Below are 26,863 nucleotides of genomic sequence, written 5' to 3'. Positions count from 1 at the left end.
GTGCGGAGAAACTACGACATCTTGTTCACAGCCTTCAACACATCATTGATGAAGATGAACATCTTGCCAAGGTCATCCCCACACCCCCACTACTTGCCTTCAAACAACTGCACAACCTCAAACAAACCATTGTTTGCAGCAAACTACCCAGCCTTCAGAACAGTGACCATGACACCACACAACCCTGCCATGGCAAACTCTGCAAGATGTGCCAGATCATCGACATGGATACAACCATTACACGTGAGAACACCACCCACCCAGGTACGCGGTACATACTCGTGCGACTCGGCCAACGTTGTCTACCTCGTACGCTGCGGAAAGGGTGTCCCGAAGCGTGGTACATTGGCGAGACCGTGCAGACGCTGCAACAACGAATGAACGGACATCGCGCGACAATCACCAGGCAGGAATGTTCCCTTCCAGTCAGGGAACACTTCAGCAGTCAAGGGCATTCAGCCTCTGATCTCCGGGTTAGCGTTCACCAAGGCGGCCTTCAGGACGCGCGACAACGCAGAATCGCCGAGCAGAAACTTATAGCCAAGTTCCGCACACATGAGTGCGGCCTCAACCGGGACCTGGGATTCATGTCGCATTACATTCATCCCCCACCATCTGGCCTGCAAAATCCTCCCAACTGTCCTGGCTTGACACAATTCACACCTCTTTAACCTGGGGTTACCCCATCTCTGTATCCGTAAAGATTTAATCACCTGCTAATGCTCGTATTCCAAGCATTGTCTGGCATCTTTGAATCTGTCTATATATATGTTTCTGGAACATACCTCTTCATTCACCTGAGAAAGGAGCAGCGCTCCGAAAGCTAGTGACATCGAAACAAACCTGTTGGACTTTAACCTGGTGTTGTAAGACGCCTTACTGTGCTCACCCTAGTCCAACGCCGGCATCTCCATATCATCTCTTGAAGACATTTGCTCCCTCAGCTTGACACATTACGACACTTGGATTTCATTCAGCAGCCCAATCCATGCCGACTGTAGAGAAAGCAAATCAGTCCTATCCCCCTCAATATCCCCGTTACTCTGCAAGTTTATTTCCTCACACTTTTATTTTGAAATGATGATCGTCTGTGCTTCCTCCACCCTCATAGGCAGCGAGTTGCAGATCTCTCGCATCTCACTGTTGAAATAACTATCTCCTTCACAGCCCCATCAGTCTCCCCTCCTGTAATCAAGTCCTATATATTACACACATTTTTAGTGCTGTATTATTGAGTGTTTACTGGGAAAAGCAGAACGAGAATGGAGGGAGAATGTGCGCGATGGAGATTTACAGCTTTTGGGAAACAAGAGATGAAAGAATGTTCCATAGCAACTAGAATTGTCTGTTCTGAATTTCTATCCTGCACTGACAGTGATGTCTTTTGTAAACAGTTTTTACAGAATATTAGAAGAGGACGAATTCCAGTCAGATATCTCAGACGTCACGACGCGATCTGACAGAGTCACTCGATTCTTTGGGGCTGAATATTATCAGACTTTGAATCTAGAAGAAGAAAAGTTTGTCTCCTCTGTTGGCTTCAAAGGATTTTCAGCAACTTTGCAACCTGAAAAGCACCGAGACACACACACCTGAGTGAGAGTGTCCCAGTGCAGATATTGAATGAGCTTTAACCAGCCACACAGCCCAAAGAAACATCACACCGTTCAGAGAGGGGAAAATCCATACACGTGTTCGCTGTGAAGACAAGGTTTCAACTGATCATCAGACCTGGAGAGAGTCACATATTGCATGGAGCAACCATGGAAATGTGAGGACTGTGGCAAGAGATTCAAATACCCGTCACAACTGGAGGCTCATCGCCGCCGTCACACTGGGCAGAGACCATTCATCTGCCCTGAGTGTGGAAGCAGTTTTAGTCATTTATCCACCTTGCAATCCCATCAGCGAATTCACACTGGGGAGAGGCCGTTCACTTGCCTTGAGTGTGGGCAGGGATTTACTCAGTCATCCAACCTATTGAGACATCAGCGAATTCACACTGGGGAGAGACCATTCACCTGCCCTGAGTGTGGGAAGGGATTCAGTAATTCATCAGACCTGTATAAACATGAGCAAATTCACACTGGGTAGAGACCATTCACTTGTCCTGAGTGTGGGAAGGGATTCAGTAATTCATCAGACCTGTATAAACATGAGCAAATTCACACTGTGGAAAGGCCATTCACTTGCTCTGAATGTGGGAAGGGATTCAGTGATTCATCTAAACTGCTGCGACACAAGCGAGTTCACACTGGGGATAGGCCGTTCACCTGCTCCGTGTGTGGTAAGGGATTTGGTGCTTTACCGACTCTACTGACACACCAGCGAGTACACACTGGGGAGAGGCCTTTCACCTGTTCTGAGTGTGAGAAGGCTTTCACTCATTCATGCAGCCTGCAGGAACACAGGCGAGTTCACACTGGGGAGAGGCTGTTCTCCTGTTCTGAATGTGGGAAAGGATTCACTCGGTCTCACACGTGCTGAGACACCAGTGTGTTCACACCGGGGAGAGCCCATTCACCTGCTCTGAGTGTGGAAAGGGATTCACTCAGTTACCGCATCTGCAGACACATCAACGCATTCACAAGTCATTACAAAGGTTGGATTCTGCTGTTTTTGCTGCTGTTAATCACATCCAGGACTGAGCCATGTTCATTCTGACACTTGGTGAAGTGGGAGCGTCGGAGGCTTTCTTTCTGCTGGACTGGTCGGTCTCACGACTTTGCTTCCAGTGGGCTGATGCTCTTTGAGCCTGGGAGAGCACATTTCCTCTGAAATGATCCACAAAAGCTGATGCAGGACATGTATTTTATCATGGATAGTAAATAGCATTTTCCCCCCATTATAGGTGGATCTAAAATAAATACATGAAGAACTGGAAAAACACAGCAGGTCTGGCAGCATCTGTGGAGAGAAACAGAGTTAACGTTTCACGTCCAATGAAACTCTACTTCAGAACTAAAGAGAGGGAGAAATGTGATGGGTTTGAAGCTGGTGAGAAAGGGGGGAGGGTGTAAGATCTACACTTTCCTGTTGTTGCATATATTAAGTAACGCCGACCGTTTCGGGTGCCATGTAATTTTATTTGGTATCTATTGATTGATTATAACAGAAATTCTTATTCCAGAATTTACAGGGTTCTCAGTTCAGCCCTTGCCTGCAAAAGACTGTTTTGAGAATCAGATTATCCTTAGTAACTTACAGAACGACTTGAATTCAAAATACAATGTAATGGTTTCTTTGCTCAAAGCAAACAGCCACATAGGTTAGAAATAAAGATGGAAAATATGAAACAAAGATAATAGATCACTTCTTAGGCAAAAGATATTGGATGATTCTAGAATAGAATACCCTAAAACTATTACCTTTAAGGAATTTGTTCTCAGTCTAAGTCAATCTATTCCTGCCCCTGCAATATGCTGATTAGTTTGGATGGGTCTTCAATACATTTGGTTCGATGATTGGGTTGTCAATCTTCAATATGCAACATTATCAGTCTTGTTGCATCTTCAAATTCTTTAGTTTGTGTTGGTATGCAAAATCTGTTCTGATCATTGCACTGGTCTGCGCTTTGTCTTTTATGATTCCTTCTTTCGGCCAATGGAAGGCTTATATGAACTCTAACCTTCAATAGAAATGTTGCACTTGCTCAGCTTGTTGCCAGCTGTTCCTTGCCAACAGATATTCATTTTGCAGAAGCAAGCAATATCCATTTTGCAAAGGCAAGCAATATCCATTTTGCACAGTCATGATGGAATCCATTTTCCATAGTTTCTGATTGAGCTTTTTAAGTCAATTATTAATTCGATTTATTAATTAACCCTCTTTTAACTAAAATAAATAGCTAGTTTCTTTCAGAGGGTCAGGTAGAACAAAAGGTAAAGTCAGGGATTGGTTGGAGGGTGGGTAAGATTAAATGTCAAAAATATCCTGGAACAAAAGGGAAAGGGAGAGGTAATGGATGTAGTAAAGAATTAAAGCATTGGTCCAGAGTAAGTGTTAATGGCAGAATAAAGGACAACTCTGTCTGGAAGCAAAAACCATGTAAACAAGATGCAGACTGGCACTCGGCAAAAAAAACAAATCAAAATGGAGGAGAGAGTTCAGGGTCTGAAGTTGCTGAACTCAATGTTGAGTCCAGAAGGCTGTAAAGTGCCTCATGGGAAGATGAGGGGCTGTTGGTCCAGCTTGTGTTGGGCTTCTCCGGAACATTGCAGCAGGCCGAGGTCAGAAATGTGAGCCTGAGAGCAAGGTGGTGAATTCTAATAGCAGCAAGCGGAAGGTCAGGGTCATGCTTGTGGACTGAGCGGAGTTTTCCACAAAGAGGGCAGGGAACAGGCTACAGGTGAATTAAAGAGAAACCATTTGTGTCCAGAATATTGTGAATATCCTTTTACTCGGGTTGTCTATGATCCTCAAGTAATTTTCTGGACTTTGATTTCCCGTGTTCTGCTTCATTCATAAACTTTTATCAGTAAAAACATTTGATTTTTCTGGACTTTTCATTATTAGATTGATGTTGTTCAGGGAAAGTGGGTGAGAGGAGTTGACAGGCTCTTTAACAGAAAGAGAATTTCTCTCAGGTAATTGGCAAAGGAGTCAAAGGGGGAGATTTTATTTTATTTTATTTATTGACACAGTGAGTTGTTCTGAGTGACTGATACAACAATTGGTTGGAGGCCCATTTCCCAGTCAGCCCTCCAGCACCTTCCTGTCTCTCTGTTAGTGCGACGCCCATCTGGTGCGCAGGCCCCGTTATTCTCAGCTAAATTCAGCCTCAGCTCCGTCGCCTGGCTGTCATTGACACGAGCAATAGAGACAGAAAGGTGCCCGAGGCTCGGATGGGAAGTCAAAACCTTTGGCTCTAAACTAACATTTTAAAATCTGTCCGTCAAATCCATGTTATTTATACTGGGGATTTTATTAGATTTAGGCACTGGAGGCAAAGGTGGGGCTTTTAAAGGGTAACTTTCCCTTTCTAACTTTGTATTGTATAGTGTAAACCTTGTCTCATGGGCAGCTCTCTCACCTATGAGTCAAAAGGTTGTGGTTCAAATCCCAGTCCAGGGACCCGAGGACAAAATTCTATTCCAACATTCCTATTCCCGGCATTGAGGGACTGTTGCACTATCAGAACAGCCTTCTTTCAAATAAGGTGCTAGACTGAGGCCCTGTCTGCCCCTCTCAGGTGGATGTAAAAGTTCCCACAGCCACTATTTTGAAGAAGAGCAGGGGAGTTATCCCCGATGTCCGGGTCAATATTTATCCCTCAATCAACATAACTAAAAACACATCAACTGCTCATTATCACATTGCTGTGTGTGGGATCTTGCTCTGTGTAAATTGGCTGCTGTGTTTCCTACGTTACAACAGTGACTACACTTCAAAAGTACTTCATTGGCTGTAAAGCACTTTGCGACGTTCTGTGGCTGTGAAAGGCTCTATAGAAATGCATTTTTAAATTTATGTTTTCTGATCTTGTTATCTGGAACTTTATTGATTTCAGCCACACCCAACTTACCATTTAATAAATTCACTTTGGTTCAGACAAGGCAATTAAAGCATAGACAGAATTCTCTTGATATTAAATTTAAAAAGTTTATTCAAAGAAACTTTGATTTTTATAACTTCATATGGGTGATTAGTCTGTAGAAGCGTAACCCTTTCTGGCTCCTTCTTTGACAGTAATTCTTGTGCAATTCAGCCTCGGGAGTCTGGCTCCTTCTTTGACAGTAATTTCCTTGGAACTCGGCCTCGGGAGTCTTCAGTACTTGGCCAGCGAGGAAGACCTTCAGAACCTCTACTTTTATCCCCAAAATGACCATTACCTCACGTCAGAGTTGGGCCTGTTGTAACATGAATTTTGGTCAATTTGGTCACTGGATTAATTTAATTGGATCCCCAATTACTGACTCCACCTTCTCTCATTATCTCAGACAGGAATACAAAAGAACTTATTCAAACTATCCCTTTATCTGATTCTATACAATCCCTTATTAATACAGTTTCAAATGTTGAGGCTAATCAGAGCTTGAAGGTCTCGCTTGCCAGTACAGTTATCCTCATTGCACATTCTTTACATACACAACAATTAAGCTTTTAAATTTATACAGCAAATAAAACTCAGACTCTTACTGTAACTTGCTGATTGATTATTTAATTGTTACTCACTTAAGGCTCATTACTTATTCAGCCATCTGTTACTGACTGGTAGCTAAATAATACAGTAATCTTTAATTAATACATTTGGTTAATACAATATCCACTGGTTGAAAAAGACTGTTTTATGGAAGACAATCACTTTCTTTCTTACTAACTTTGATTGGATTGAATAATGAGTCTTAGACTTGAGCCAGACTTTGGCAGGATATGATCTTCTGTAGCTTTACAAAATTCTGGAACAATTTGTTACTTTAAACAATTTTGCCTTATTCATCAGTTTCTAGAAACAGTTTCGTTTATCCAGAATGAATTTTTAAAATAAAGCTCCAGTCAGGATTCAGAGTTGAACATGGCTTCCTTAACCTTGTTACTTATAACAGTCAAGATGGACGAGTGACTGATTTTTAAAACTAAATATTATTAATGAGACATACCCAGAACTTCTGACATTGCAACAGTGACTATACTTCAAAAATACTTCAAAGGCTGTAAAAAGCTTTAGGTGATTGTGTGGTCACGAAAGGTGCTATAGAAATAGATACAGAATCCCTTGAGTGCAGAAGGAGGCCATTTAGCAAATCGAGTTGGCACCGACTCTTCCAAAGAGCACTCTACCCATATCCACTCATCCATAACCCCATAACCTAACCTGCACATCCCTGGTCACTGAGGGGCAATTTATCAGGGCTAATCCACCAAACCCATACATCTTTGGACTGTGGGAGGAAACCAGAGCACTTGGAGGAAACCCACACAGACACAGGAGGACGTCCAAACTCCACACAGACAGTGACCATGGCCAGAATCGAACATGGGCCCCTGGTGCTGTGAGGCAACAGGGCCAACCACTGTGCCACTCAAATAAATGTAATTTATTTTTAGAACTAGTCCCCAACCTTGGATATATCACACTCGGTCCATTCACAAAGATCATCAATAAAGACTGAGTCTTGATTTTGTGCAACAATCATGCCTTTCTTTCCATTGCAAATCCCCTGTGAAAATCCAAACACAGCGTATCGTGAAAGTATTTAAAACAGAACGAGTTGTTGTGATTTGGGATTCACTGCCTGACAAAGGTGCAGGAAGTAAATTCAACTGTAACTTTCAAAAGGGAACTGGACAGATTCTGTGGGAAAAGAAACTTGCCAGGTGATGGGACCAAATTGATTGTTCATTTAAAGGGATAGTATGGGAATGGTGGGCTGAATGCCTCCTTCTGTACTCTCTGATTCTCTTTCACATTTGAAGAAAATGTTAGTCTTGAACAAGAGTTTGGCAATATTTGAGAAATACCTGAACCCCACTTCCTACGAGGGGGTAGAAGCAGAGACGATGGAATGTTTCCAAAAGGAAATTGGATGGGCTTTTGAGGGAAATAAACTGACAGGGATACGGGAATAGAACAGGGCAACCATTTGATCAATAGAAATCTACAAGTTGTGAATCTTTGGAATTCTCTACCCCAGAGGGCTGTGGGAGATCAGTCATTGAGTGTGTTTAAAGCAGAGACTGACAGATTTCTAAATCCCAGTAACACAAAGGGATATGGGGATAGTGTGGGGGAAAAGGCATTGAAGTGGATGATCAGCCATGATCGTACTGAATGGTGGAGCAGGCTCGACGGGCTGAATGGCCAACTCCTGCTCCTATGTTCCAATGATACAAAGATAGGTAGGAAAGTAAGTTGTGAAGAGGACATAAGGAGGTTAAAAAGGTATATGTTAAATGAGTGGGACAAAATCTGGCAAATTGAGAATAAAGTGGAAAAATGTGAAAATTGTCAACTTTGGCAGGAAGAATAAAAAAGCTTTTTATCTGAATGGTGAGGGATTGCAGAGCTCTGAGATTCAGAGGGACCTGGGTGTCCAAGAGCATGAATCACAAAAGGCGAGTATACACGTACAGCAAGTAATTAGGAAAGTAAATAGGAATGTTATTGTTTATTGTGAGGGGAATTGAATACAAAAGTAGGGAGGTTAACCTTCAGTTATACAGGACATTGGTGAGACCACATCTGGAGCACTGTGTACAGTATCACTCTCATTTAAGGAATGATGTAAATGTGTTGGAAGCAGTTCAGAGAAGGTTTACTGGACTCATACCTGGAATTGGAGGCTGGTCTTATGAGGAATGATTGGACAGGCTGGGCTTGTGTCCAATGGAGATTAGGTGACTTGATTGAACCGTATAAGATCCTGAGGGGCCTTGACAGGGTGGATGTGGAAAGGATGTTTTCTCTTGTGGGAGAATCTAGAAATTAGAGTCACTTTAAAAGAAAGCACTTTCCCCAACTGAGGAAGGAGCAGTGCTCCGAAAGCTAGTGATTCGAAACAAACCTATTGGACTTTAACCTGGTGTTGTCAGACTTCTTACTGTTTCCCATTTAAGGCAAAGGAGAGCTTTTTTTCTCTGAGAGGTTTGTGAGACTTTAGAACTCTTCCTCAAAGGGCAGTGGCAGTAGATTCTTTGACTATTTTAAAGGCAGAGCTGGATAGATTCTTGCCAAGCAAGGGGGTGAAAGGTTATTGGAGGGGGGGGGGGGCAGCAGGAATAAGACCCAAATAAGACAATAAGAAATAGGAACAGCTGTTGGCCATTTGGCCCTTCGAGTCAGCTCCAACTTTCAATTGGATCATAGCTATCTGACATTTCTCGCGTCCACTTTCTGGCCCTTTCCCCATAATCGTTGATTCCCTCACTGATCAAGAATCTATCTCAGCATTAAATATAACAAGGACTCTGTCCCCACAGCTCTCACAGTTCCAAAGACTCTCAATCCTCAAGAGACAAAATTCCTCCTCATCTTAATCTTAAATTGACATCTCTTTATTCTGAGACTATGCCCTCTGGTCCTAGATTCTCCCACGAGGGAAACATCCTCTCAGCATTTACCCTGTCAAGCCCCTTCAGAATCCTGTATGTTTCAATGAGATCACCTCTCATTCTTCTACATTCCAATGAGTAGAGTCTCAACCTGTTCAACCTTTGCTCCTAAGACAATCCCTCCATACCTGGGATCATCTGGGATGAACCTTCTCTGAGCCACCACCAATGAAATAACATCTTTTATTAAATAAAGGGACCAAAACTGCTCTCTGTTCTCCAGATGTGATCTCACCAGCACCTTGTACAGCTGCAGCAAGACTTCCCGACTCTTATACTCCATCCCCCTTGGAATCAGGGCCAACATTCCATTAGCCTTCCTGATTACCTGCTGCACCTGTCTGCTAGCTTTTTGTGTTTCGTGCACAAGTTCCCCCAAGTCCCTTTGTGTTGCAGCTTTCTGCAGTTTTTCACCATTTAAATAATACTGTTCTTTTGTTCTCCCTTCCAAAATGAACTTCACATTTTCCCACATTATACTCCAGCTGTTTTAGCTCACTGGGCTAAATAGCTGGCTTGTATTGCAGAACAAGGCAGCAGCGCGGGTTCAATTCCCATACCGGCCTCCCCGAACAGGCGCCGGAATGTGGCGACTAGGGGCTTTTCACAGTAACTTCATTGAAGCCTACTTGTGACAATAAACGATTATTTTTAACTTTTTGCCCACTTATGTAACCCCTCAATGTCCCGTTGCAAACTGTATCCCTCTCGCAACTTGCCTTTCCACCTATTTTTGTATCGTCTGCAAATTCGGCCTGATGAGGTACCTTGTTGAACACCGTCTAGAAATTCAAATACAACACACCTACTGGTTCCCCTCTCTCCACTTTAGTTGCGACGTCCTCGAAGAATTCTGCTAAATTAATCAGACACAATTTTCTTGCATGAAGCCATGCTGACTCTGCTTGATTTTATTATGATTTTCCAAAAGTGTTGGTATTACTTCCTTACTAATTGATTTCAACATTTTTACAGTGATAAATGTTATTGTAATTGGTCTATAGTTTCCAACTTTTTCCCTCACTCCCTTTTTGACTAGCGGTGTCACATTGGCAGTTTCCCAAACCTCCAGTAACTTCTCCAGAATCCAAGGATTTTTGGAACATTACAATCAATGCGTCCACTTTCTCTGTAGTTATTTCTTTTAGGATCTCAGGATGCAGCCATCAGGTCCAGGGGATTTATCTGCCTTTAGCCCCATTAGTTTGTCTCAGACTGCTTCTCCAGTGATGGGATTTAATTCCTGCCCTGCATTCTTTCGTATTAGTGGGATGTTCCAATATCTTCCACAGTAAAGACTGATGCATAATATCTGTTTAGATCCTCTGCCAATTCTTTGTTTCCCATAACTAGCTCCCAGATTTATTTTCTAAGGGGCCTGTGTGGAGTTGAGGTGTCAATCAGATCAGCCGGGAATTTATTGAATGATGGGAGCAGGCTCGAGGGGCCGAGTGGCCTACTCCTGCTCCTAATTCATATGTTATCACATCCTTTATAATAGATTGTAGCATTTTCCCTCCTACTGATGTCAGGCTAATGGCTCTGTGGTTCCCCGTTTTCTCTCTCCCTCCTTAAATAGTGGGGTTACATTTACCACCTTCCAATTTGCAGGAACCATTCCAGAATCTAGAGCATTTTGAAAGACGATCATCAATATATCCACTGTCTCTACAGCCACCTCTTTCAACACTCTGGGATGTAGAGCATCAGCTTTTGAGAATATAATAATAATCACTTATTGTCACAAGTAGGCTTCAATTAAGTTAGTGAAAAGCCCCTCGTCGCCACATTCCGGCGGCTATTCGTGGAGGCCGGTACGGGAATAGAGCCTGTGCTGCTGGTATTGCATTTCAAGTCAGCTGTTTAGCCCACTGTGCTAAACCAGCCCAGTTTATTAACTTTCAACCACATTAATTTATCCAGGACTACTAATCTCGGTCAGTTTCTGTGGTCACTCGTCCCTTGGTTCCCTAGTGTTTGTGGGACAATTTCTGTATCTTCCTCCATGAAGACAGACACACATTGTTTAGTTTCTCTGCCATTTCCTTATTCCCCATTATAAACTCTCCTGTCTCTGCCTGGAATGGACCCACATTGATCTTTGCTAATCTTTTCCTTTTCACATTCCTATCGGAGCTTTTCCAGTCGGTTTTTATGTTGTCTTGCCCATTTGCTCTCATATTCTGTTTTCTCGTTCTTTATCAGTTTCTTGGTCCTCCTTTGCTGAATTCTAAAACATGTTCCCAATCCTCAGGCTTACTAATATTTGGCCACTTTATGAGGTTCATCCTTTGATCTAATAGAATCTTTAACTTTTCTTGTAGCCACAGTTGCATCACCTTTCCAGTTCGATTTTTGTTTCTCAAAAGAATATTTTATATAAATACGTAACAATTCCTTAACAGCTCGTGATTGCCTGTCTATCATCATACCTTTTATTCTAATTTCCCAATCCATGCAGACAACTTGCTCCTCATACCTCAACAGTTTTCTTCTCTCAGAAACACTCAGATAAAGTTTTTAAACCATGTAACCACCAGAGCTCATCTTCATGGCAACGTGGCATGCATTGGGGTGCTCCAAACAGAAATGGGAAGGAAACATCTTCTAACTTCCAAACACCCTTTCATGCTTTGATCCTTGTGAAATTGGAAACCACGTATTCGCAACAAGGCTGAAAGAGCATCAGCCCACTGGAGGCAAAGTCGTGAGACCAGCAGTCCAGCAAAAAGAAACCGTCCGATCCACCCCATTGACCAACTGACAGATTCAATGAAATATAATCCTGAATGGATTTGAGAACAGAAACAATAACAGCAGAATTCAACCCCTATAATCACTTGTGAAATTGTTGGTGTCTCAGCAGGCGCCATGAATCATAAAATCCTGTCCCACACAGAGAGCAGGTGAATGGCCTCTCCCCAGTGTGAACTCGCTGATGTCTCTGCAGGTTGGATGACTGTCTAAATCCCTTCCTACACTGAGAGCAGGTGAATGGCTTCTCCCCAGTGTGAACTCGCTGGTGTGACTTCAGTTTGGATAACAGAGTGAACCCCTTCTCACACTGAGAGCAGGTGAATGGCCTCTCCCCAGTGTGAATTTGCTGATGTTTCCGCAGGTTAGATGATTCACTGAATCCCTTCCCACACTGAGAGCAGGAGAATGGTCTCTCTCCAGTGTGGACTCGCTGATGTTTCCGCAGGTTAGATGAATCACTGAATCCCTTCCCACACTGAGAGCAGGTGAACGGCCTCTCCCCAGTGTGAACTCGCTGGTGACTCTGCAGGTGGGATAACTGAGTGAATGCCTTCCCACACGGCGAGCAGATGAATGGTTTCTCCCGAGGGCAAGTTTTCTGGTGTAACTCCAGGTGGGATAACTGAGTGAATCCCTTCCCACACTGACGGCAGGTTAAATGCCTCTCTCCAGTGTGAACTCGCTGGTGTGACTGCAGGTGCGATAACTGAGAGAATCCCTTCCCACACTGAGAGCAGTTGAATGGCCTCTCGCCAGTGTGAATTCGCTCATGTGTTCGTAGAGTGTATGACTGAATGAATCTCTTCCCACACTGAAAGCAGGTGAATGGCTTCTCCCCAGTGTGAACTCGCTGATGTTTCTGCAAGGTGGATGAATGTCTGAATCCCTTCCCACACTGAGAGCAGGTGAACGGCTTCTCCCCACTGTGAACTTGCTGGTGTCTCTGCAGGGTGCATGCACGACTGAATCCCTTCCCACACACAGAGCAGGTGAACGGACTCTCCCCAGTGTGAATGCGTCGATGAATCTCCAACAGAGAATGGGCTCTGTATCCCTTCCCGCAGTCCCCACATTTCCACGGTTTCTCCATGCTTTGGGTCTCCTCGTGTCTGTCCAGGTCAGACAATCAGTTAAAGTCTTATTCACACACAGAACACATGTACGGTCTCTCCCTGCTTGAATGGTGCAATGTTTTTTTCAGACTGTGTAACTGGTTAAAGCTCTTTCCACATTCAGTGCTCTGGAACACTCATCGGGTGTGTGAGTCTCGGTGCTTTTCCAGTCACGCTGATGTTTAAAATCTTTTGAAGCTAATAGATCGGACAAACATTTCTCCTTCTAGATTCAAAGGCCGATAATATTCAGGCCCCAACGAATCGAGTGAATCTGACAGTTCTCAAACGTGATTTTTGAGATTTCCGCCTGTAATTCCTCCTCTTGTATTATCCTGGAAAAGGAATTATCACTGTCAGTACAGAATCATAGCATTTACAGTGCGGAAGGAGGCCATTCGGCCCATCGAGTCTGCAATGGCCCTTGAAAAGAGCACCCCACTTAAGCCCACACCTCCACCCCACCCTCGTAACCTCACCAAACCTTTTGGACACTAAAGGCAATCTAGCATGGCCAATCCACTTAACCTGCACATCCATACTCCCAGCGTATGTTGATCCACTGAAATTCGCACAATGCCACAACTGACCCACAGCATACAAGATCTCCCTGGCCTTACACTCATCCCTGGAGCATCTCGACAAGGACTCCTACGTCAGACTCCTATTGATTGACTACAGTTCTGCTTAAACACCATAATCTCAGCCAAGCTCATTTCAAAACTCCAAAACCTCGGACTTGCTCCTCCCTCTGTAACTGGAACCTTGACTTCCTAACCCATAGACACAATCAGTAAGGATAAACAACAACACCTCCTCCATGATAGTCCTCAATACTGGGGCCCCGCAAGGCTGCGTACTTAACCCTCCTACTATACTCGTTATACACACGTCACAAAATCCAGCTCCAACTCAATCTACAAGTTTGTTGATGACACAACCGTCGTGGATCGGATATCAAACACCGATGAGTCAGAGTAAAGGAGAGAGATAGAGAACCATGTTGCATGGTGTAATGATCTCTCCCTCACTGTCAGCAAAACTAAGGAGCTGGTCATTGACTTCAGGAAACAAAGGGTCGTACACACCCCTGTCTGCATTAATGGTGCGGAGGTGGAAATGATTTACAGCTTCAATTTCCGAGGTGTACACATGACCAACAACCTGCCCTGGTCGACACACAATGACGTTGCCACCAAGAAAGCACAACAGCGCCTATACATCCTCAGCAAACTAAGGAAATTTGTCATGTCCGCACTGACCCATACCAATTTTTACAGATGCACCACAGAAAGCATCCAATCTGGCTGCATCACAGCCTGATATGGTAACTGCTCGCCGAAGACCGTAAGAAACTACAGAGTCATGAACACGGCCCAGTCCATCATGCGAACACACCTCCCATCCATTGACTCTGTCTACAACTCCCGCAGCCTTGCGAAAGTGGGCAGCATAATCAAAGAACCTTCCCACTCTGGTCATTCTCTCTTCCAACCTCTTCCATTGGGCAAAAGATACAAAAGTCTGAAAACACGCACTTATAGATTCAAAAACAGCTTCTTCCCCATTGTTACCAGACACCTGAATGACCCTCTTATGAACGGAACTGATCTCTCCACGAATCTTCTCCACTGTGCAGCACTACAATTTATATGCTTCAGACAATGTCTATGTATTTACATTATGTATTTATCGTATGATCTATGTTTTTCATGTATGGAATGAGCTGTCTGCAGTACGGAGAACAATACTTTTCACAATACCTCGGATCATGTGACAATAAATCTAGCTAAGGTACTACGTTACAAAACTAAAAATAATATTAAATGTAATTTATTACAGAACTGCAAATATATCTAATCTGTATCATGTAAGGACAAAAGACATATCTCTGTCCTATATTAACTTACTGTTCCCTTAAATGTCAGCCATGTCTTGGGAAAACCAGGCCTTAAATTGTGAACATTGGGAAAGAGACCATCCTTTTAGCCAGACAAATAAATGTGTCAAGCTGAGGGAACAAAGGATGTTTTGAGAGAGAGAGACCTGGGCCAACCTTTCCAGAGTCTGCACCCTCCCTGGATTCACTTCCTTTCCCTTCAGTTGCTGCAAGTCACCAATTAAAGGTGAGAATGAGAAAAGAAATGGAAAGGGGGAGTAAAGAACGTGTTTTACTCACAGATGTTGGAGACAGGAGGAAGTTTTAGTCCAACTTCCGTTTTGTGTCGCCACAATGGAGCCCTGCCTGAATCAGCCAATAGAAATCAGCTTCTCAGAGGTGACATCTCCTGGTTCCAGTGCGCAGGCTCGGCGCCCCTAATTGTTCCCCCTCCCCCGACACATCCTCGAGACAAGGTTTCCAGGCAACCGGCTGACGGCTTCGGCCAGAGCGAGAAGCCACTTGGTCATCTCCCCGGTCCGGGACTGCTCATGTCCAAGGGAGAAGGGAAGCTGCGCATGTGCAGTACAGAGCCCACCCCTTGACCTTCCAGCTGACGTATTGACCAATGGAAACATTTGGGGGACCGGAAGGACTCTTGGCTTCCAGCCAGTCAGACGGCAGGTTTTGTGTGAATGGAGATTGAGCTTCACACAAACTGAAGCTCCCTCCTGTCTCCAACATCTGGGAGTACAACACTTTCTTTTCTCCCCCTTTCCATTTCTTTTCTCATTCTCACCTTCAATTGGTCACTTGCAGCAACTGAAGGGAAAGGAAGTGAATCCAGGGAGGGTGCCGACTCTGGAAAGCTTGGCCCAGGTCTCTCCCTCTCTCTTTCTTAAAGACATTGACATATTTTGCTCCCTCAGCTTGACACATTTATTTGTCTGACTAAAAGGATAGTCTCTTTCCTAATGTTCACAGTTAAAGGACTGGTTTCCCCTAGTCAATCAGACCCACACTGCCTGATTCCCAATCCAATGTATTTAAAGATCTCAGAAGCCCGACTCCAAACCTTAAATGTTGTTCTGATCCTGTCACTAACATTGTTTTGGAACTCACTAGTACCACCACATAGGCAGTCATCAACATGTGCCATAAAGATGCCCGAGAGTTTCCTGCCATGGTACCAATAAAGCACGGCAGCTTCTGCCTTCAAGTGGAGACAACCCGACTTGAACAAAACTGATCTGAGAAGTACGATACACTCTGAAACATCGTTCAAAACATAGACACACTTATTTAACTTCCAAAGTCTTCCATCTACATCTGGCACATTTTTAGGACGTTGCAGAAACACTGCCCTTGGGAAGGGATTCCCCAGCACAACTGCAGCTTTTATGTTTCTTGACTCACATTCCCAAGAAAATGTCGTGAAAAGGACCAAAGAAATTTCAAAATGACCTTTCCTGCTGTGGGCGAGTCCACTCTGACTTCTTGTCTCCGAAGGGTTTTTCAAATCCCTCAGCCACTAACCTCACCTTGGGCCTGATAAGTTGCATCCGGTTGGACCTTTTCTGTGCAGATCCATCGATGTCATGATGCTGGCTGACCCCTATCTGGGACCTCTGAACAAAAGCCAAACTCTCTCCAACTGCCTAACTCTTTCTGTTTAGCCTCCCGTACGGCTTTATCTCCTCATTTGTCGGCAGCAACAAACCCTCTCGGTCACGGGGACTTCAGCATTGCCCCCAAACATATCCTTGGTATAAAACTGACAATTCCCTGTGTGAAATGTTCCAGTTATTGAAATTACATCGAATAGAGATCAAAGAAACAGACCAGAAACAGATCGCTGAGGTTCTTTGGCAGTTCCAGTGGTCAGTGAGACTGAATTAAACACAGGTGGTATAAAGCAAACAATACTGTCCACGGAGATTTTCCTTTAATCAGAGCCGTCAGTGGATCTTGTTCCTAACACCAGGTTGTTGTGGAGTCCAGAGTTGGTGAAAGTTTGGGAATCTTTATTACAAACATGCAGGGAAATGCTTCAGCGAACTGAAGCATCTCAAGGAGTAGTTACAATAACATAATTTATACACAGTACAGTTACAGCTGGCTAGGCTGTTTTGTCGGCAAGTTAGTGACAAAGTACAGGATCTAAAGGAAACAACTCGAAAACAGCTCACACTTATTGGCTATAGTGACTTCATCTCTCACAAAACACATCTCGGAAAACAACAGCTAGATTAGTAATCCAGAGACCCAGGGTAATGCAATAGGGATCCAGGTTCGGCAGATGATGACATTTAAGTTAATAAAAAATCTGGAATTAAAAGTCACGATTTAAAAAAAAAAAAATTGAAAGTACATAATTCATTTTTACCAATTAAGGGGCAATTTAGCGTGGCCAATCCACCCAGCCTGCACATCTTTGGGTTGTGGGGGCGAAACCCATGCAAACACGGGGAGAACGTGCAATCTCCACACGGACGGTGACTCAGATCCGGGATCGAACCTGGAACCTCGGCGCCATGAGGCAAAAATGTTAACCACTGCGCTGCCCTAAAAGTCATCGATGACCATGAAAGCATTGTCGATAGTTATAAAAACCCATCTGGTTACTTTTAGATCCACCTGTCGTGGGGGAAAAACACTATTTACTATCCAGGATAAAGTAAATGTACTTCAGCTTTCATGGATCATTTTAGTGGAAATGTGCTCTCCCAGGCTCAAAGAGCATCAGCCCACTGGAAGCAAAGTCGTGGGACCAGCCAGTCCAGCAGAAAGAAACCCTCCGACCCTCCCACTTCACCAAGTGTCAGAATGAACAAAGTTTGATTTGATTAAATTTATTGCCACATGCACCAAGGTACAGTGAAACGTATTGTTCTGCGTGCAATACAGACAGATCATTCTGTACATGAAAAAACATAGGATATATGATAAATACACAATATAAATACATAGACATTGGGTGAAGCATCCGGAGTGTAGTGCTACTCAGTCGATGAAGATGTGTGGAGAGATCAGTTCAGTCCATAAGAGGGTCATTCAGGAGTCTGGTAACAGCGGGGGAAAAAATCTGTTGTTGAATTTGTTCGTGCGTGTTCTCAGATTTTTGTATCTCCTGCCCGATGGAAGAGATTGGAAGAGAGAATAAACTTGGTGGGAGGGGTCTTTGATTTTGCTGCCCGCTTTCCTAAGGCAGCGGGAGGTGTAGACAGAGTCAATGGATGGGACGCAGGTTTATGTGATGGACTGGGCTGTGTTCACAACTCTCTGTCGTTTCTTACAGTCTTGGGCTGAGCTGTTGCCATACTAAGCTGTGATGCAGCCAGATAAGATGTTTTCTGTGGCGCATCTGTAAAGATTGGTAAAAGTCAATGATAATTGTTATAACCTGCCTGCTTACCACTGGCTGGGGACTAATAGCAATCCCACAATCCTTAGGAGTATGAGCTTCCCCAATGAGGAGGGGGGGGGCGGAGAAATCATTAGCAGAGTCCCTCTGGCCAGTCTGAAACCAGCTGGAGAGGAGTGAGCAACAAGAGAGTATTGCTGCATATATATATATATATATATATATATATATAAAAAATTGTAAATAAATGTTATTTCTTTCTATTCTATAATTCGTGCTGGATTCTTTGTAGCCCTCACAAAAATAATGATCTTTATTGTTGTCACAAGTAGGCTTACATTAACACTGCAATGAAGTTACTGTGAAAATCTCCTAGTCACCACACTCTGGCGCCTGTTCGGGTACACTGAGGGAGAATCCAAATGTCCAATCACGTCTTTCAGGACTTGTGGGAGGAAACCAGAGCACCCGGAGGAAACCCAAGCAGACACAGGGGAAACGTGCTGACACCGCACAGACAGTGAACCAAGGCGGGAATCGAACCTGGGACCCTGGAGCTGTGAAGCAACAATGCTAACCACTTATGCTACCGTGCCACACATGAGGCATTGGACATGCTGAATTTCCTTAGTTTCATGACGAAGTACAGGTTTCTTAGTCGTAGCGTCGATGTGGGTGGGTCAGGACATAATGTTGGTGATGTGCACACCTCGGAATTTGAAGCTGTCAACCAGCTCCACCTCCGCACCTTTGATGCAGACAGGGGTGTGTATGATACTTTGCTTCCTGATAATGACCAGCTCCTTAGTTTTGCTGACATTGAGGGAGAGATTGTTGTTATTACACCATGCCACTAGGTTCTCTATCTCCCTCCTGGACTCTGACTCATCGTTGTTTGATATCCGACCCATTACGGTTGTGCCATCAGCAAACTCGTAGATGAAGCGGGAGCAGATTTTGCCACCCAATCGTGTGTATAACGAGTATAGTAGGGGGCTAAGTACGTAGCCTTGTGGGGCCCCGGTATTGAGGACTATCATGGAGGAGGGTGTTGTTTATCCTTACTGATTGTGGTCCATGTACCAGGAAGTCGAGGATCCAGTTGCAGAGGGAGGAGCCAAGTCCTAAATTTTGGACATGAGTTTGGCTGGGATTATGGTGTTGAAGGCAAAACTGTAGTCAATGAATAAGAGTCTGATGTAAGAGTCCTTGTTGTCGAGATGCTCCAGGGGCAAGTATAGGGCCAGTGAGAGGTGTCTGCTGTGGACCGGTTGTGGCGGTATGCGAATTGCAGTGTATCAAGGAATGCTGGGAGTATGGAATTGATGTGTCCAACATCTCGAAGCAATTCATAATGATCGATGTCAAGGCCACCAGACGGTATTCATTGAGGCAGGTTGCCTGGTTCTTCTTTGACACCAGTATGATAATGGTCTTCTTGAAGCAGGTGGGAACCTCAGAACGGAGTAGGGACAGGATGAGGATGTCCGCGAATACACCTGCCACTTGGTCAGCGCAGGATCTGGGTGCACGACCAGGGATCCCGTCAGGACCGGGTGCTTTCCGAGAGTTCACTTTCAAGAAGGCCGATCTGATTTTGGAGGCTGTGACCGTGGGCATGGGCGTGTCCAAGGCTGCTGGGGCAGTTGACAACGGTTTGTTGGTTTCCTGCTCGAAACAAGCATAGCATGCATTGAGTTTGTCGGGAAGGGGTGCGCTGTTGCTGAAGATTCTACTCAGCTTTATTTTGTAGCCCATTATATTGTTTAGGCCTTGCCACAACCGACGAGAGTCCACATCATCGCTTAGTTTGGTATTGTCACTTGGGAGTCCCTGTTGGCTTTGCGGAGGTCGTACCTAAATTTCTTCTATAGGTCAGGGTTGCCTGCCTTGAGCGCCTCAGGCGTGGCCTTCAGTCGGGAGTGAATCTCCCGATTAACCCATGGTTTCTGGTTGGGTAATGTACGTACTACCTTCTTTGACACACAATCTTCTACACACTTGCTGATGAAGTCTGTGATGGTGCTGGCATACTCGTTCAGGTTAGCTGCTGAGTTCTTAAATATGGACCAGTCCATTGACTTCAAGCAGTCGTGTAGGAGCTCTTCCTTTGCCTCGACTTTCTTAACCGGATTCTCTTGCATAAGTTTCTGCTCGTCAGCCGGGAGAAGGAGCACCGTCTTGTGGTCCGATTTTCCGAAGTGCAGTCAGGGGATGGATCATCAGGCGCCCTTGATATTTGTGTAGCAGTGGTCAAGGATGTTGGGACCCCTGTCGGGATAGGAGATGTGTTGGTAGAATTTTGGCAGTACACTCGAGGTTGGCCTGGGTAAAGTCCCCGGCCACGATGAACAAGGCCTCCGGGTATTCGGTTTCATTGTTATTTATAGCGGTTACAATTCATCAAGCGCCTTCTTCACTTCCAGCTGGGGTGGGATGTAGACCGCCGTGATGATGGCAGAAGTGAACTCTGTGGAAGGTAGTATGGGCGGCACTTCACAGTCGGGTATTTCAGGTCCGGGGAGCAGTCGTTCGCCAGGGTCGCCACATCCAAGCACCAGGAGGGGTCGGCGAGGAGGCAAATCCCTCCACCCACTCCAGGTTCAGTCCTGGATGTGATTAACAGCAGGAATAACAGCAGAATCCAACCTAACATCACTTGTGAACCCTTTGGTGTCTCAACATGTTGGATGACTGAGTGAATCCCTTCCCGCAGTGAGAGCAGGTGAATGGCTTCTTTCCAGTGTGGACTCGCTGGTGTGTCAACAGGGCAGATGAATCACTAAATCTCTTCCCACAATCAGAGCAGGTGAATCGACTCTCCCCAGTGTGAACTCGCTGGTGTCTCCGCAATGTGGATAATGTTTGAAACCTCTTTGTGCAGTGAGAGCAGCTGAGCGGTCTCTCCTCAGTGTGAATGCGCTGGTGTTCCATCAGTACCTGAGAGCTTTTAAACCTACTCCCACAGTCGGAGCATTTAAAGGGTCTCTCATTGGTGTGAGTGACATTGTGGTTCAACAAGTGGGATGACCGAGTGAATCTTTTCCCAGTCGGAGAGGTGAACGGGCTCTCCCCAGTGTGGCCTCGCTCGTGTTTCATCAGGTTGGATGAGGTTCTAAAGCTCTTTGTGCAGTGAGAGCAGCTGAACGGTCTCTCCTCAGTGTGAATGCGCTGGTGGATCATCAGAACCTGAGAGCTTTTGAAACCCCGCCCACAGTCAGAGCATTTAAAGGGTCTCTCATTGGTGTGAGTGACATTGTGGCTCAGCAGGTTGGGTAACTGACTGAAACCCTTTCCACACACAGTGCAGGTGAATGGCCTCTCCCCGGTGTGAACCCGCTGGTGTGACTGCAGGTGGACTAACTGAGTGAATCCCTTTTCACACACTGTGCAGGTGAATGGCCTCTCTCTAGTATGAACTCGCTGGTGTGTCTGCAGGTTGGGTAAATGAGTGAATTCCTTCCCACACACAGTGCAGGTGAATGGCCTCGCCCCGGTGTGGACTTGATGGTGTCTCTGCAGATGGGATAACCGAGTGAATTCCTTCCCACAGTCAGAGCAGGTGAATGGCCTCTCCCCGGTGTGAACTCGTTCGTGTCTCCGCAGGTTGCCAATGTCAGTGAATCCCTTTTCACACTGAGAGCAGGTGAAAGGCTTCTCTCCAGTGTGACTGCGTTGATGCCTTTCCAGCTCATGTGGGGCTCTGAATCCCTTCCCACATACAGAGCAGGTGAACGGCTTCTCTCCAGTGTGACTGTGTTGATGCCATTCCAGCCCGTACGGGCCTTTGAATCCCTTCCCACAATCCTCACATTTCCATGGTTTCTCCATGGTTTGGGTGATCTTGCGTCTCACCACGTTGGACGATCAGTTGAAGCCTCGTCCACACACAGAACACATGTACAGTCTCTCCCTGATATGAATGGTGTAGTATTTTTTCAGACCATGTAACTGGTTAAAGCTGTTTCCACAGTCAGTGCTCTGTAACAGTCTCACACGGGTGTGTGTGTGTCTCAGTGCTTTCCCAGACACTCCGATGTTGAAAATCTCTTGAAGCAGACAGAATAGACAAACATTTCTCCTTCTAGATTCAAAGGCCGATGATCTTCGGTGCCCAAGAATTGACTGACTCAGTCAGTTCTTGACGTGATATTTAGTTTGAGATATCGACCTCAAACACCTCTCGTTGTAACTTCCTGCAAAAAGATATTACAAAAATCATCGTCAGTACAGGATAGAAATTCAGAACAGACAATTCTAGTTTCTGTCGAATAATTTTAGCTCTCTCTCTTTCCCTCAAACGCTCTAAGTCTCCATTCCACACACTCTCCCTCCAGTCTCACTCTGCTGTATCTAATATTCACCCTCCCAATTCTCCTGAAGGCACTGATTCAGGCTGATTGATATATCCAAGCTCACTGCTTCCTGTCCTGGACACAGAGGCTGCCAGGCAGATATATGTCTCTGTTACTGGACGATAAATGTGTGTAATATACAGACTGGATTCACTTCCTTCCCCTCCCAATTCTTATGAAGGTGCTGATTGATGCTGATCAACAAATCTAAACTCACTACAACCTGTACAAGAGTAGAGACGCTCCATATAAGTATATTTACTGATTAGAGATGGGGTGATTCGAAGGAAGAATGTTATTTAGCCATGGAGTGGTCATGAAGAGGAACCCATTGCCCACAAGGGTTGTGGAAGTCGAGATGATCCATAATTCAAAATAAAATATGAAGAAAATAAGCTTTCAGGCGAACAGGGATACCGAGGGGCAATGGGACTGACTGGATTGCTGTACAGAGAGTCAGCATTGACTTGAGTTACCAAATGGATTCTGTCAGTGCTGCAATGACTATAACTGGAAATATATAATGTGGGTACAGTACTATTTACAAAACTAGAAATAATAATACATGTATTTTATTACAGAACCATCAATAACATATCTGATACATTCCATATAACACTAGATATATCTCTGTCCAATATAACATTTAAAAAAATTAATTTACAGGGTGTGGACATCGATGTTTCGGCCAGCATTTATTGCCCATCCCTAGTTGCCCTTCACAAGGTGGTGATGAGTTGCCTTCTTGAACCGCTGCAGACCTTGAGTTGTAGGTACATCTCCTGTGCTGTCAGGGAAGGGGTTCCAGGATGTCGTCCCAGCAACAATGAAGGAAGGATGATATATTTCCAAGTCCGGCTGGTGAGTGACTTGGAGGTGAACCTCCAGGTGGTGGGGTTCCCAGGTATCTGCTGCTTTTGTCCTTCTAGATAGTAGTGGTCGTGGGTTTGGAAGGTGCTGCCTGAGGAACCTTGGGGAGTTACTGCAGTGCACAGTATAGATGGTATGCACGGCTGCCACAGTTCGCCGGTGACGGAGGGTGTGAATATTTGTGGAATGGGGAGTAGTCAAGCAGGCTGCTTTGTTCTGGATGGTGTAGAGCTGCATCTTGAGCGTTGTTGGAGCTGCACTCAACCAGGCAAGTGGTGATTATTCTATTATACGCCTGACTTGTATCTTGTATATGGGGGACAGGCTTTGGGAGTCAGGAGGTGCGTTACTCGCTGTAGTCTTTGACCTGCCCTGGTGGCCACTGTATTAATATGGCTGGTCCAGTTCAGTTTCTGATCAATGGTAACCCTCAGGATCTTGGTTGTGGAGGATTCAGCGATGGTAATGCCACTGAATGTCAAGGGGCGGTGGTTAGATTCTCCTTTGTAGGAGATGGTCATTGCCTGGCACTTGTGTAGCACAAATGTAACTTGCCACTTATCAGCCCACTTCTGGATACAGTCCAGGTCTTGCTGCATTTGGACATGGACTGCTTCATTATCTGAGTCGTCGCGAAAAGTGCTGAACATTGTGCATCCCCACTTCTCACCTTATGATGGAAGGGAGGTCACTGATGAAGCAGCTAACTATGGGTGGGTCTGGGAATGTGCCCTGAGGAACTCCTGGAGCTGAGATGATTGACCGCCGACCACCACAACCAAGTTCCTTTGTGCCAGGTATGACTCCAACCAGCGGAGAGTTCTCCCCCGATTCCCATTGACTACAGTTTAGCTGGGTCTCCTTGATGTCATACTCGGTCAAATGCTGCCTTGATGCCAAGGGCAGTCACTCTCACCTCACCTCTGGCATTCAGCCCTTTCATCTATGTTTGAACCAAGGCCGTAATGAGGTCAGGGGCTGAGTGACCCTGGCGGAACCCAAACTGAGCAACCGTGAGCAGGTTATTGCTGAGTAAAGTGCTGTTTGATTGCACTGTTGATGACTCCTTCCACCACTTCTGCTGATGATGGAAATAGACTGATAGGGAAGGAATTGGCTGGGTTGAATTATGTCCTGTTTACTGTCCCCTTAAACGTCAGCCATATCCTGGAGAAAGAAGCCCTTTAATTGTGAACATTAGGAAAGAGACGATCCTTTTAGCCAGACAAATAAATGTGTCAAGCTGAGGGAGCAAAGGATGTCAATATCTGGACCAACCTTTGCCTGGGCCAACCTTTGCAGAGTCTGCACCCTCCCTGGATTCACTTCCTTTCCCTTCAGTTGCTACAAGTGACCAATTGAAGGTGAGAATGAGAAAAGAAATGGAAAGTGGGAGAAAAGAAAGTGTTCTACTCACAGATGTTGGAGACAGGAGTGTGTGTGCAGCTCAAGCTCATTCAGGGTTGGAGGAACAACAGCTTTGCTCGGCAGAAACCTCCATTTCCAGCTTCCGAATTGAGACAATAGGGGAGGTCTGATTGGCGGAGGAGCAGAGTCCTTCCGGTCCTCCAATCTTCCCATTGGTCACAACTCAGCAGAGGCAGCGGAGGTGAGCTCCCTCTGCACATGCGCAGTGTCCCCTCTCCCTGAGACATGCGCAGTCCCGGGTTGGGAGAGAGGGAATCATCGATCGCCGGAACTGTCAGCCGGTTGGCTGGAGACCTTGTCTCGAGGATGCGGAGGGGAGGGGGAAAAATGGACGGGGGCGGGGCTCCATATCCGCGCGCGGGGCGAGTGTACGCAAATACAGCGACGCCGCCGCGGAGCGGGTTAATTCCTATTGGCTGATCTAGAGGACGAGCATCTTTGTGATGTCACAATGTGGAGGTTTAGGCATTGTTGTTTCTAGTTTGTATGTTGCAGGAAAAGTCATAAACTTGAAGTTTTTGTCTTATGACTCATTAATTTGTTCACTGGGTTTAGAATTTATCTTTTAAAATTCCTGATCTTTTCAGAGATCTTACACAGTTGGTTTTGAGTCACAAGTTTCAACTTACCATTCAGCCTCAGGCAACTTGCTGTCTCACTGTTGCTCATGTCAGTGACAGCCCAGTAACAGAGCTGAGGGCTGGAGATGCTGTGACCCCTTGTAGGAGCTGGAATCAGTAGAAAGAAGAACCATAGTTTCTGGTTGAGCTTTGTGTGAGCTGTCCGACCATAATGATATATACAATAGCTAACCAGGTAATATGTTGTGATGAGGGTTTATAAACAGACCCTGGGTAGACAAGTTAACTGAAGCTGTGGGTTTGTCAACTGTACAGTGAAACCAGGCATCCAACAGCCACAGAGACCTGTAATATTGGACACTGGGTTTAACCCTGTTCTGTATTAAACAAACCTATCTGTGATACACAATCAATACGCTTGAGTCCACGTGGAGTCATATCGATTCAGCTTTAATCAGATAGAACTGTACCCAGCAGCGATGTTACAGAAGTGGAGGCTGCTGGGTCGGCATCGGTTCTTAGCCCCGCCCTGATAGGTGGGGTATATGTACATTGCCCAATGGTAGACCCCGCGGCCTAGCCAATGGTTATTCCTCTCTCTGGTACTGCAATACCTGGTATTACCACATTCACCCCCTGTTAAAAAAAAGTCAGCGGGGTGATGGCCAGTATTACTGCCGCCTTTTCATGGTAGGACCAGGTATTGCAGGTACCATGCTATCGAGGGTTGCGGAGAAAGTTCTTGCGTTGTTAATTTTCCTCATGGTGCTGCAATCAGACGATCAGGCAGCCTGGTCGTCCTACTGGAGTGTCTAAGTTTTGGTGGTGAACTATGATAAAGCCATGGAACTGCTGGAAGGACACTACATTCATCCACTTAATCAGGTCTACGCCCGTCACCTGCTAGCAATGAGATGGCAGAGCTCAGATGAGACGCTTACGCATCGTGATTAATACATGGAATTAACACAATCTGATACTGGGTTATTGTGATATAGTTAATCTGACCCTTAATTCATTCAATTCCAAAAGTGAATAACATTGATTCAAGTACAGTGATTACTCTGTTAATCTGTGAATAAAGTGGTGTCAGTTCATGCAGATGTGTCTGAACTCAATTTCATTAATTATTTTTGTTACTGACTAGGGTCTCTCCCACTCTCTCTCTCTCCTCTCCCCTCTCTCTCCTGCCTCTCTCAGTCTCTGGCACTCCTCTCTGGTGCCTCTCTCTCCCTCTGCTGCGCCTCTCGCCCTCTGTCTCTCTGTTCTCTCTCTCCTGTCTCAGTCTTTGGTGCTCCTCTCTTCTCTTTGGTACCTCTCTCTCCCTCTGCTGCCTCTCTCTCCCTGTCTCTTTCAGCTGCCTCTCTCTTTCTTCAATGCTTAGGAAGGCAGGTGGGGGCAGCACAATGGCACAGTGGTTAGCATTGCTGCCTCACGGCACCGATGTTCCAGGTTTGATCCCAGCG

At 45.2% G+C, this 26,863-nt stretch overlaps 2 protein-coding genes across 4 annotated transcripts; both read right to left on the bottom strand.

Moving 5' to 3' along the window:
* Positions 1 to 5,587: 5,587 nt before the first annotated feature.
* Positions 5,588 to 15,365, bottom strand: LOC140420122 (uncharacterized). Of its 3 annotated transcripts, none has more exons than XM_072504139.1 (3): positions 15,100 to 15,365; positions 11,892 to 13,255; positions 5,588 to 5,849 (listed from the first exon to the last, which is right to left on the bottom strand). In XM_072504139.1, the coding sequence occupies exons 2-3, from the start codon at positions 12,896 to 12,898 to the stop codon at positions 5,828 to 5,830; spliced, it is 1,029 nt and encodes a 342-aa protein (XP_072360240.1). In that variant the 5' UTR covers positions 12,899 to 13,255; positions 15,100 to 15,365; the 3' UTR covers positions 5,588 to 5,827. The 3 variants fall into 3 exon arrangements, 2 of the variants coding, with proteins under 2 accessions (XP_072360240.1, XP_072360242.1); XM_072504141.1 differs by lacking the exon at positions 15,100 to 15,365 and adding an exon at positions 14,831 to 15,035; XR_011946193.1 differs by lacking the exon at positions 11,892 to 13,255.
* Positions 15,366 to 16,802: 1,437 nt separating this feature from the next.
* On the bottom strand, positions 16,803 to 24,895 carry LOC140420120 (uncharacterized). Its single transcript, XM_072504137.1, has 2 exons — positions 24,806 to 24,895; positions 16,803 to 22,359 (listed from the first exon to the last, which is right to left on the bottom strand). The coding sequence occupies exon 2, from the start codon at positions 21,992 to 21,994 to the stop codon at positions 20,819 to 20,821; it is 1,176 nt and encodes a 391-aa protein (XP_072360238.1). The 5' UTR covers positions 21,995 to 22,359; positions 24,806 to 24,895; the 3' UTR covers positions 16,803 to 20,818.
* Positions 24,896 to 26,863: the final 1,968 nt, after the last annotated feature.

Source organism: Scyliorhinus torazame, chromosome 5, assembly GCF_047496885.1.
Source record: "Scyliorhinus torazame isolate Kashiwa2021f chromosome 5, sScyTor2.1, whole genome shotgun sequence".
In the NCBI taxonomy this organism is placed as follows: Eukaryota; Metazoa; Chordata; class Chondrichthyes; order Carcharhiniformes; family Scyliorhinidae; genus Scyliorhinus; species Scyliorhinus torazame.
This window is presented reverse-complemented; position numbering and strand designations above follow the sequence as displayed.

Bases quoted from the DNA above. Each gene is read 5' to 3' on its own strand.
- LOC140420122 (XM_072504139.1), bottom strand. From the start codon at position 12,898: ATGGAGAAACCGTGGAAATGTGGGGACTGCGGGAAGGGATACAGAGCC. The intron at 5,850-11,891 runs GTGATTATAGGG...ATGTTACAACAG, and splicing joins AGACACCAACAATTTCACAA to GCCCAACTCTGACGTGAGGT.
- LOC140420120 (XM_072504137.1), bottom strand. From the start codon at position 21,994: ATGGAGAAACCATGGAAATGTGAGGATTGTGGGAAGGGATTCAAAGGC.